At 39.2% G+C, this 12,131-nt stretch overlaps 1 protein-coding gene across 2 annotated transcripts in view; it reads left to right on the top strand.

Annotated features, from left to right (window-relative positions):
- The window catches only part of FBLN1 (fibulin 1), a 102,647-nt gene that overhangs the window by 58,028 nt on the left and 32,488 nt on the right, over positions 1–12,131 (top strand). The window contains exon 15 of one of the 2 annotated variants that reach the window (XM_073329648.2): positions 6,694–7,143. The exons of the other annotated variant lie outside the window; for it this stretch is intronic. Coding sequence (XP_073185749.1) covers positions 6,694–7,048 — 355 coding nt within the window. The 3' untranslated portion in view covers positions 7,049–7,143. Of the gene's footprint in view, positions 1–6,693; positions 7,144–12,131 lie in introns of those variants that run through there. 2 annotated transcript variants of the gene reach the window in all.

Here is a 12,131-nt window from a genome sequence, read left to right as displayed (position 1 = left end):
TGTTCCTTTGTTTTCTCAGTGCCTGACTAGAGACTCTGGGGTCTGATTTGTAGAACAGCTGCGCACTCACAGCTGCATCTGAAGTGAATGGGAACTGTGCTTTGAACACATGGAGTACTGTATAATGCTACGTACCTTGAAAAATCAAAACTAGTCATTTCAAATTAGGCACCTAAAATTACTGGAAACTTTTTTTCTTGAATCTCTCTGTGCTCCCCATAAGTAAAATGGAAATAATACCACTCTCTCACCACACAAGGGAGTTTTGAAGATATATTAATGTTTGTGAAGCACTCAGATATTATAAAAAGAACAAGAGTACTTGTTTCACCTTAGAGCCTAACACATTTATTTGCGTATAAGCTTTCATGGGCTACAGCTCACTTCATCGGATGCTTAGAATGGAACATATAGTAAGAGGGTTATACACACACACACACACACACACACAAACCTACAGAGAACATGAAAAGGTGGAAGCTGCCATACCAACTGTAAGAGGCTAATTAATTAAGATGAGCTATTATCAGCAGGAGGAAAAAAGACTTTTGTAGTGATGATCAAGATGGCACATTTAGACAGTTAACAAGAAGGTGTGAGGATACTTAACATGGGGAAATGGAAGTGGGCTGTAGCCCACGAAAGCTTACGCTTAAATACATTTGTTAGTCTCTAAGGTGCCACAAGTATTCCTGTTCTTTTTGCGGGTACAGACTAACATGGCTGCTACTCTGAAACCTGTCGGATATTATAGTGATGAGTGCTATAGAAAAACCCCATGAGGGAATTAATAATTCTGTCTTCAGAGCAGGGTTTGAATAGCGTGCAGTAAATAAGGCCTAAGGCCACACACACTGAACAGTGGGGAGAAAACAAAATATTGAATACCTGATCATTCTGTGAGCACCGTCTAGCCCGTGCACTGAATGAGGCAGGGAGGTGACAGTTATTTTTTTTAAAGTTTATGAAATTTTGGAAACAATTTATTGTAACATCACAAGGATCAGGAAGCTGAAAGCTGAGCAAGTGAGATGAAAGGGCTTTTTTAATCAGACTGTTGAGAAGTTTTTGGTTTTCTGTTTGCTTTTGTAAAAACCTATTTGCTTCCAAAGACTAACAGACATTTTGGAGAAAGGACATCCTTGTTAAAGACTCAGTAACTCACACTTTTCATTAGGTGGGAGAGCTGACCATACGCATGTTCTGAGACACACACAACTTCCCCATCCCAAGGTCTTGCATCAAAATCAGGGCAAGCCAGATTTGATATGACTGATGCTTTAAAGGCACAAAGCAAGCAGGGAAAAATCTTTGTTTAAATGTCTTGCACAAGGTCAAACAAGCCCATGGCATAGTTGAAAATAGAACTCAAGTGTTCTGATGCTTTGCCCTGCGTTCTAATTACATTACAAGCTTTCCCAGTCTGCATTTGGCTCTCTAATATACCTGGTTATTATGTATGTATGAAATGTATCTGGCTCTAATGTATCTGGCTATTATGAAACAACTCACCTAATGAGTTATTTATCAACTCAGTGTTAGGATTATGTGCATTATTTTGCATTTACTATGATTCCAACTACACATAAAAAATAATGGGTTCTAAATTAGCAGTTACCACTCAAGGAAGAGATCTGGAATCACTGAGCAGATGTTTTCAGAGAACTATCCACAATGTGCAGGGGCAGTCCAAAAAAAAACCCCCTTGTCAATGTTAGGAACTGCTTGGAAAGGGGAAGATAAGAAAATGCCATAATGCTACTTTATAAATCCATGGTATGCCCACACCTTGGATATTGCACATAGTTCTGGTCACCCCATCTCCATAAAGATATATTAGAATTGAAAAAAGACAGAATTGCAACAAAAATTATTAGGAATATGGAACAGCTTCCATAGGAGGAGAGATTAAAAAGACTGGGACTGTTCATCATAGAAAAGAGATGACAAAGGGGGGATATGATAGAGATCTATAAAATCATGAATGGTGTGGAGAAAGTGAATAAGAAAGTGTTTTTTACCCCTTTACATAACACAAGAACCAGGTGTCACCCACTGAAATTACAGTGCACTCCTTTATTAAGAATCACATCTGTCCTGAATTATTTTATTCTTATACATGGTTGATTCTTACAAGTGGAGTATTTTAGTTAGTATAGAAATGATTTCGTCCCAGTGGTTTCAATCACTATATGCAGTTGATTCTTATATCACTGATTCTTATAAATGGAGTGCACTTTAATAGGCTGTAGGTTTACAAACAAACATAAGGAAGTACTACTTCATACCACACACAGTCAACCTGTGGAACTCATTGCCAGAGAATGTCGTGAAGGCCAAAAGTATAAATGGGTTCAGAAAAGAATTAGCTAAATTCATCAAGGATAGGTTCATCAATGGCTATTAACCAAGCTTGTCAGAGATGCAGCCCCATGCTCTGTGTCCCTAAATCTTTGACTGTCAGAAGCTAGGACTGGATGACAGGGGATAGACCATTCAATAAATTGCCCCATTCCCTTCATTCCCTTTGAAGGTCCTGACACCTGCCACTGTTGGAAGTCGGGATACTGGGCTAGATGGACCATTGGTCTGACCCAATATGTCCATTCTTTTGTTTTTAAATAAGCTCTCTAGTGAACACAGAGTGGCAGATAGTAAGAACCCAAGTTATTTCAACTAAGGTTGGCATAAACACCCTTTCAAACTCTCCACCCAAACAAGTAAAAGTTTTTTTGATGTTATGCTCTTTAGTATTGTTCTGAGCTGAGTCTACCCACTTGGTCAAACCATGCCCAATGTCTGGTGACTCTTCCAACTCAAATAGTGAAGACATGAGGATATAGCAATATGCTTGTGTAGAGGACTCTAACATGCCTCTATTGAGTGCAGAGATTCATATGCACCCTATAAACACACAAACACAGAGCCAAATTTCAGCACTGGTTGTATCACTAGGTCCTTCATTCAGCATATTGATATGGGTTCTATTTCTGGAATAAATTCCAGAGCCGTAGATCCATTGCTGAGTACAAAGCCTTACATCAAAAGATCTGGATACTCTCTCATCAGTGCATGAGGACTTTATGTACTTAACTCTTTTCATCATAATTGTATAAGTAGCCTTTGTATCAAGGGAAAGCCAGACTCAGAAACTAAGAACATCACAACAATTTCTCTTCTAACAATGTCCTTGATATAGAATACTTTATTATTTCCTTAAAAATGAAGTCTCTTTATTGTTTGGCAGAGCATTTATTCTTTAAAGAACCAATATTTTGCACACAAAAACAAAGGTCTCAGTAATCCTTTGTGATCAATGTTAAGTCGAGTAATATCATTTTAAAAGAAAAAGAAATCTGAAACAGTGCTCTAAAATAATTATGCGTGGATCCAGGCATAGTTTTTTTGCAATATTTTGATAATTGTTAGTTTATTTTTTCAGGACCATGGTTCTAACATGATTGCAGAGGTTTGCAGGAATTATAAAGAGCTATTGAGAACTGCTCCACTCTAAGCAGTTCTATTTTTGCTCTGCTACACCAGGTTTTATTTTTTCTCTGGTATCCAGATCCCTCTCCTTCTCTAACCCTTCCTTTAAATAGGTTCCTTCGTGTTTTTACCCACAGCGACACTTAGTGGTAGCAGGATTCAGTAACACGATGGCCAGCTAATCCATAGTGCAATACCACAGAGTTGGATCTACACCCCTGGTCTTGGTCTGCTCATTTGTTAGCACTAGGTTGTTAAATTCCCTACTGTATGATTTTCTTCTACCCGCAGAGGGGAAGAATTTAACGTTGTGCCTAGAAAGTACATTGGGATTTAGATACTCATTGTTTACTGTTCTTTTGGGGCATGACTCCAGATTGAACTCTGGTACTTTGAATGTGATAATATTTGCTAACTATTCTTTGCTGCTATTTGATGGGTCAATACACGTTCCCGAAACTGACAGTGAAGTGTGCACTGTGGAGGGTTGATCACCAAACTATAAGATAAAAGGTCATGAATTTTAAATAATTCTAACTTCCTAGTGACAGACCTATGTCTCCACAAATAACATTTCAGAATCAGCAGAATGTCCTTTTCAATAAGCTTTTTTTTTACATGAACTTTTATTTTAAAATTCATTTGACTTTAGCAGAAGAGTGGATCACCTGTATCTTTCTGTGTGCGCATGCATTTGTAAATGCTTCCAAAAAGCCATCTTTATGCGGGAATATTTTCCATGATTTCATACTCAGCATCTTATCTTTCTAACAACAACATTTCCAAAAAACAAAAACACAAATGCCATTGAATTTTCTTAAGTAAAATTAATTGTATGCTATGGAAAAAATGCAAAAACCAATATATAGCTTAAATATCATCAGAGCAGTCAAGCACAATTAGGCCTCAGCTTATGCCTGTTCTTTACATACATGAATAAAATTAAGCACGTACAAGTTCTACCGCTAGCCTGTTGGGTGATCTTGGCCAAGACACTTTCCCCTCTCTGCCTTAGTTTCCCCATAAACTGAGGAATCCTGCAAAATGGGGATAATGATACTGACCACCTTTTGAGCTCCAAAGATGAAAAGCTGTACATAAGAGCTAGGTATTATTATTATTTATCATTATTAAGTCTTTGAGGATTCAGATCTTAGACAATTAAACACACTTTGTTCAACAGGTTAGTGGCCTGTTGTGAACGTGACTATACTGTGTGTTCTGACAGGAACCCAGAGTGCTCTTGATCTTGCTTTTTAAACATGATTAGTCTGCCAACGGTATTCAATCTGGGTACACTCAAAGGGCCCTAAAATGTACAAGGCCACCTCACATTGGTGATGTGCAAAAAAGCATAGTGTGGCTTGCTCAGAGACTTATGATTTACATAATCTGGACATATTATGAGCCTGTAAGGGGCCTATTTGTTGCATCATGGTGGAGGAAATGGAGTCACATCTCTTACCAAGTGGGACGTGGCAGGAAGCAAGTAATGTTTTTGTGCCTGAGCAAATCTTCAGTGGAGAGCAGCCCTTGGAAACAACATTTTTTTTGCAAATAATTAATGTAGTTCTTATCAGCTTTGGAAGTATAGACAGGACATGACTTGCATGTTTTGATGGCAACGCACTGGGTTAACTTAGTTAAAAATAAAAAACCCCAAAACCTGGATTTCATTTTCTCATTGAGTTTAGCAAATGTCACATATAATTTTACTTGATGAATGACTGCGTATAAGATGAGCCTGAACTTTACTGATGTATCTGAACAACCGCAAAGGCTGTGGAAGTTAAATATCCAGAACAGAATATCATGTCTTTCCCCTCACTCTATTGCGGTCTGGAACAAAACCCTGGATCCTAAGATCCTGGACATGGAGAAGTTCAGATCCAGAACTGAACTTGGTGGTTTGGGTCTATTTTTAGTCTGAATTTGAAACCAGCCTTCATTTTAGGTGAATCTCTAATGGTAAAAATACAGTTCCCAAACCCACCAGATGACATATGCAGATTCTGATTAACATGTTAGCATACGATAATGTTCTCCATTAGCTATGAATGTTAATGTGCATATCCATCTGTCATATTTTACAGGAGAAGCTTCACTTATTTCAGTAGCTGAAAGGAAACAGAATGCTGCCTTTGCGGGGAGCATGACTTACAGTGCCTCTGGTGGGACTAGGGCTGCCAATCCATTGCCACTCTGACTGGCCAGCATTTTGTTGTGGGCATGATTGGCAGATTCACAGTCAGATGGATTTGTGGATGTGGTGTGTTATGGAGGCTGGGAGTTAGGGGGGGGGAGAAAAAAAGCAGTCAGCAAGGGGCTGGAAGACTACTACCAACGTACTGAGATTTTTCCCATTGATATTTCCTTTTGAGTCAGGTCTGTAAGTGTGAGGTTTATTGGTCCAGGGCATGGGCTGGAGAAATGAGGCTATTAGGTCTGGTTTTCAGTGCCTGTTTAGAAGTGTTCTACATTGAGTTGAGTTGGTTCTCTTGGTTACACAGGTTAGCAGTGATCACCCTGCTAGGCTCTGGAAGAAGTTCCTCTTCAAAGAAAATTGGTGAAATTGTCATGGTTAGGGTCAGGAGTCTTCCTCTGCACTACCATGGGTTAACAGACGTGATCTTGGGTGCCTCCAACTTTTGAGACTTTCGGGTTTTCTTTTAATATGGGGAAACCTTAAAGGAGTCTGATTTTTAGAGAGTGGATACTTTCATAAAAACAGGGATCTAGAAGGTATCTCAAGAACTTGGGCACCCTGAATTCACTAGTCACTTGAGAAAATATAGGCCTTTGTTTGCTAGACATGAGACCACAAAACAAAATCTGCTGTTTTTGAAATAAGCTAAACTCTGTGAAAGAGGATTCCAGACAATTGGATGCTAAGTTCTGATAACATTTTACCCATGGTAAGGTACCTCAGACTCCATTCTAGTTTAGCATATCAGCGGGTGTGTGGAAAGGGCAACTCTTCTAGAAGTGGTATAACTCTCTCCTAAAAACACAAGCTACAAACAAGTGCATACTTATTTAATGAATGTCTGTTTGCATTATGATTGAGCCAGTCATACTGGAGAATGGATACAGTGCGCAAGTCAGCATATCATTTCTCACCCCCACTGCCCCCCCCTTTTGCTACCACGCTTGCTAAATGTACGTTAATACTCCTCTTGTCTTGTGTTCTCACTTTTCTTGCAGTCGCTGTGAGCGCTTGCCTTGTAATGAAAATAAGGAGTGCCAGAGCCTGCCTTTGAGAATAACCTCCTATCACCTCTCTTTTCCTACCAACATTCAAGTACCTACCGACATTTTCCGCATGGGCCCTTCCAATGCTGTCCCTGGGGATAAAATTCTGCTGTCCATCATCAGCGGGAACGAGGAGGGTTTTTTCACCACAAAAAAAGTGAACAACTACAGTGGTATTGTGGTCATGAAGCAGCAAATCACAGAGCCCAGAGACCTTCTTCTGACCATTCAAATGCAACTTTTCCGCCATGGAACTGTCAGCACATTTATTGCCAAACTTTTTGTCTTTGTTTCTGCACAGCTTTGATCCCTAACATGCAGGCATCGGCTATTTTTTCCCTCTGGCAGTGGCTTTTTATTTTTTTCTTCAATTTTAATAAAGTTTTAATGTCAATTCATCTATTGCATGCTGCACGTACAATTTATTTATCATTGTTACAGTTCTCCACTTTTCTCCATCACTTCTCAACGTGGGCAGTGTTTCTTATATATGGCATATATCATTATATAAGGGGCAAAATAGAGGTTCCTAGGGGACCTTCAGTGCAATTTCTACCCACAAAGGATTGAGGACATAGATAGCTTTTGTACAGCAGTGCAACTAGAACTTTTCTGAAGATGCACAGACTGATACATCTGGTTTCAGAACTCACCGGTGATTTGGGGTGCATCTGTGTTAAGGCTGCCCAAACTGGAACATCTTTAAGGCATCCGATTTTCAGAGAGTAGGTGGCTAACATGTTTTGAAACTCAAAACCCTTTAAGGTGTCTCAAGTTATGCACTCAAAAACGGAGTTGCTTTTGAAAATTTAGGACTTCATTCCCAGCTGATATAAATCAGCATAGCTCTGTTGAAGCCAATGAGTCTGATTTACACCAGCTGAGACTCCGACCCTTAGTTTTTAAGTATAATACAAAAGTGAACCCCCCTAAATGAAAGGTTTCAAGGCTGTTTCATCCTTTCACACATGGAACGTCCATTCAAGTCAAAACTAATGGTAGGAAAACAGCAACAATCTCATAAGTGCATTTCGTTAGTAGCAAACAGTGAGCACCTCCCTACTCAAGTGGTAATATTCTGAAGTTTCTCTAGAGAAAAAAATGAAAAGATGTTTTGTTGGGTTCCATATCAATTTTCTCTCTCTCTGGCTTCCAGATCAAAGCTGATAACATTACAAGTGTAAAGAGGTTTTTTTGTTTTCCCTTGCTAGAAACTCTGAAAAGCAAACCTGGATTCTGAAGGTCAAATCTGGTTCCTATTCAGTTCTGTATGATCACCAATAATGAAGAGGATGCAACAGGAACTCATTTAGCAATTCTACTAGTGCATGAACCAGCAGGGACGCTAGTTCATTCTCCAGTCATTGTACTGACTCTGCAGAGCTAGCCAGAATAAAACATTAAACGTACAGACCTGGGGGCATTGTCCACATATTTTAACATGAATGCTCAGTCATGGCCTCGCATTATCCCTGTCCTATCTAGATTGCTCCTGCCAGGAATAATCTGTGTGAGCATAAAATAACCCATTGTCACGTAAATACACACACCACAGATCAGCAGTAGGAAAAGAACTTGGAACCCCCAGTAGCAGTGTCACAAGCCTTGACCAACTGAGCTGAAGAAGTAACTATTACATGTAAGTTATAGACTTATATCCCCAATGTGAGCCAGTGACGAGATGAATGCATGATCACAACATTTAGCCAGTGTATTGCATGCTTCCTTAAGTAAAGCTTATCCCAAGCAGCTCACAGATGATCAAGTTCCATCGGGTGTGCCAATTTGTAATGATCCTGTCACCACATACTTATAAAGGTACCAGGGGCTACCAGTAGGGATAGAATCAAAACATTACATACTGAAATCACTAGCCTGTATTACTTAAGCTAAAGGAGTTTCTAATCCCACTGATAATATATGGCATCTACGTGTATGTGGTTACAAGTTCATTACCTGGTCTGCTCCCCATGAGGCCAGTGTCAACTTGACTAGAGACATAAAAATAAGATTGGTTTTGCAGCATTAATGTATACTCATTTGGGAGGGAAATCAGAACAGTGCAAGAATCTGGCCCAAAGTACTCTAAAATGCTATCATTTTATTGTGTGTGCGTCTTGAGCAAGTAATTTAAGAACACAGAGCCCACATCTTATGATATTAGACAAAAGCTTTCCTTCTTAAGTTTGAGACTTTTAAGTATATATAATTATATAGCACCATTGAATTTCTAGGTAAGACAATTAAACAATGTAAAGAAAAATGACAACACAAAAAAAAAGGAAAATATTCAAGGGAGCATTATTTACAAAATAATCAGAGCAACTGGATTTTTCTTTATTTTTCCTTTATATTTGAGCAAGCGTTAAGGAAGTAGCAGATAGCTCTGGAGCTGAGATTTGTGATAAAGGCAATCCAAAAGGAAGGAAACAATTTGAAGGAGCAAACATCTTGGCACACAGGATGGAGTCTGTTCCAGACTTAATGGCCACTGTGGAAAGAGGCACAAGTAGGAGAGGAACACACACAGTGTTTAGCAAAGTGTAAGATTGAGTGCAGGAGGAGTATGAGAAGGAAATAAACTGAAGGTAGTTGGAGCCGTGTGCAGCTTTGAAGGTGAAGATAAGGAGTCTGAACTAGGTCCCGAAAGAAGTTGTCCCAAAAGGGACCTGAGGACAGAGATGGTGTGGTTGGATCAATAGAAGAGGATGGTGGTGTTGGCAGCTGTAGTTGGGATATGCTATGGAAGTTAGCAGAGCCATGAGAAGAATGGAGGTCAGAGAAGAGAATGTTAAGGTAGCCAAGGTGTGAGAGAACTAAAGTATGAACCTGAGTTTTAGCAAGGGGGACAGAGAAAAGGGGGAAGCAGCCACTTAGAGCCACAGAACAATAGGGTTAGAAGGGACCGCAAAGGTCATCTAGTCCAATCCTTTGCCAAGGTGCAGGATTTGTTGTGTCTAAACCATCCAGCCACCTTTTGAAAACCTGCAGAACAGGAGATTCTATGACCACCCTAGGCAATCTGTTCCATTGTCCTAGTGTTCTTACAGTTAGGAAGTTTTTCCTGAGATTTAATCTAAAGCTACTATGCTGTAGTTTGAACCCATTGCCTCTGGCAAGAGAGAACAACTTTTCTCCATTTTTTTATGGGAGCCTTTGAAGTATTTGAAGATCACGTCCCCCCTTAATCTCCTTTTCCAAACTGAATTTACACGGTTCCTTCAGCCTTTGCTCAGAAGGCTTGCATTCCATCTCTGATCGTCTTTGTTGCTTGCTCTGCATCCTTTCCAGTTTCTCTACATCCTTTCTATACGTTCATGACCAAAATTGGACACAGTAGTCCAGCTGAGGCCTAACCAGCACCGAGCAGAGCGGTACTATCCCCTCCTATGACTTGCATGCTATGCTTGTGTTAATGCATCCCAAAATTGCATTTGCTTTTCTGCAACAAGTGCAGAGAGAAATTGAGACCTTCATAGATTCTCAGGCCAGAAGGAACCACTGTGGTCATCTAATATTACTTCCTGCCTAACCCAGTCCATAAAATTTCCCCAAACTAATCTGTGTTTGAACCAGAGTATATCTTTTGGGGAAAATTAGTCAATTTTGATTTAAAAATTGCCAGTGATTGAGAATCCAACACAACCTTTGGTAAATTGTTCCATTGGTTAATTACCTTCATTGTGAAAAATTTACTCCTTATGTTGTTGGAAGTAAAGCCAAACTGACTTAGTTACTGTGATTCCAACCATGCAGGTCTCTGAGGGAAAAGACCATCTATATATATTATGTAATAGAAACCTCTAAAAATTACCTGATATAGCCTTTTCACCCACTATCATGATTTAAGATCCGATATCTCCTTTTCCAAGCCTAGATACAACTGTTGTGCCTCCTTGGAAGTCTGGGAATTATTTCTCTCTTGTTCTAATCAGGTGTGATAACTAGCCCTGGTGAACACTATCTTATTTTAAAATTGGCATTGGTCTAATCCTGTATGATCAGTGTAATTTTGAGAGGGGAAAAAGAAGTAAGCATTTTTCTGGTAGTTAACTATTTTTCTTATCTGATCACATGATATCATGTTATGTGTGTGTGCATGTGAGAGGGAGTGAGTTGTGGATCCATGTGCACTAATTTCTGAATATAATATATTTTTCATATTCTTAAATTTCCCTAAAAAGAGGAAAAATTTCCCTAAAAAGAGAGGGAAAAAACGTTCCTAGTGTGTGTGTGTGTAGGGGGGCGGGGTTTGCCCTACTCCTTGTTCCATTTGTGATGTTTGCTAAAATGGGCTGATTTAGTTTGGGGACCAAATTGTATAATTTAGCAGACCCTTATTCTGAAATCAACAGTGTCGAATATCTGGAAGTTCCTTCTTTTCAATGTAGAAGATAAACAGTTTGTGACAAGTTCAAGAGTAAGGATATAGGATTTGTCATATTGGGTCAGACCACTGTTTCATCACGTCCAGAATTAACATTCAAAAGTGGGCCAATGTTTCAAGCAGATGGAACCTCCACCCTACCCTATCACATATCTAGGAAAATCTTCCATGTTGAACGTGGGTAGGAGATGGGAAATGGGAATTCCTTCTTAACCAGTGTAGCGATAATCCTAAAGCATGAATCTTAATTAAAAATAATGGGCTGGATCATCAACTGGTGTAAATCAACGTAGCTCCACTGACTTTAGTTGGGCTGTATCAATTTATATCTGTAGAGCATATAGTTTCCTTAATATTGCATATTATTTTCTTTTATGAGTGTTTTTTGCTTTACACACAATCATCATGTGCAACGTTGTTTGCTTTAATGAGTAAGCATGGGAAGAATTTGAAAAGAACAGGCATATTTTGTTTTTGATGGTATCAGACAAAGTAAAGATTCAATTTTTATTTTTTTTCTCTTCTGTGTGAAGTTTTCCCTTTACATCTTTTAATCTCCCTCCCTCCAACTATAAATCCTGAGACTACAAACTTTTCTTTTCTGCTTGGAAATGTGAAGAAATCAGCAGGTCAAAGCTGAGATCGTTTGTAGGGCTTAGGGAAAGTCACATTGCAAGTCTCGGCACAATCCTTTTATCTTCAGGGAACACAGATGGGGTATTGTGTGAAGTTCTTGTATTATAAGTGACTTTAAATTCAATCTAGTTGGACAAAAGTGAGAAGTAGTTTAATTTGTAATAGACTTGCATGTAGGAATGAGCAGCTGGTGGTGATATAATATGAACTGACCCTTACCATTTCCCCAAACTCAAAATGAAACCTTTGGGATTTGGAATAATTTAATTAACCTTTCCCCTCCCTCACCCAATTTCCATTCCTCTCTGTTTTCCTCAATTTGGATGGAGAGCGGAGGTACAGAAAAGGCTGAAAGAAAGGCTCCTTT

This window comes from Lepidochelys kempii, chromosome 1 (assembly GCF_965140285.1).
Source record: "Lepidochelys kempii isolate rLepKem1 chromosome 1, rLepKem1.hap1, whole genome shotgun sequence".
NCBI lineage: Eukaryota > Metazoa > Chordata > Testudines > Cheloniidae > Lepidochelys > Lepidochelys kempii.
This window is presented reverse-complemented; position numbering and strand designations above follow the sequence as displayed.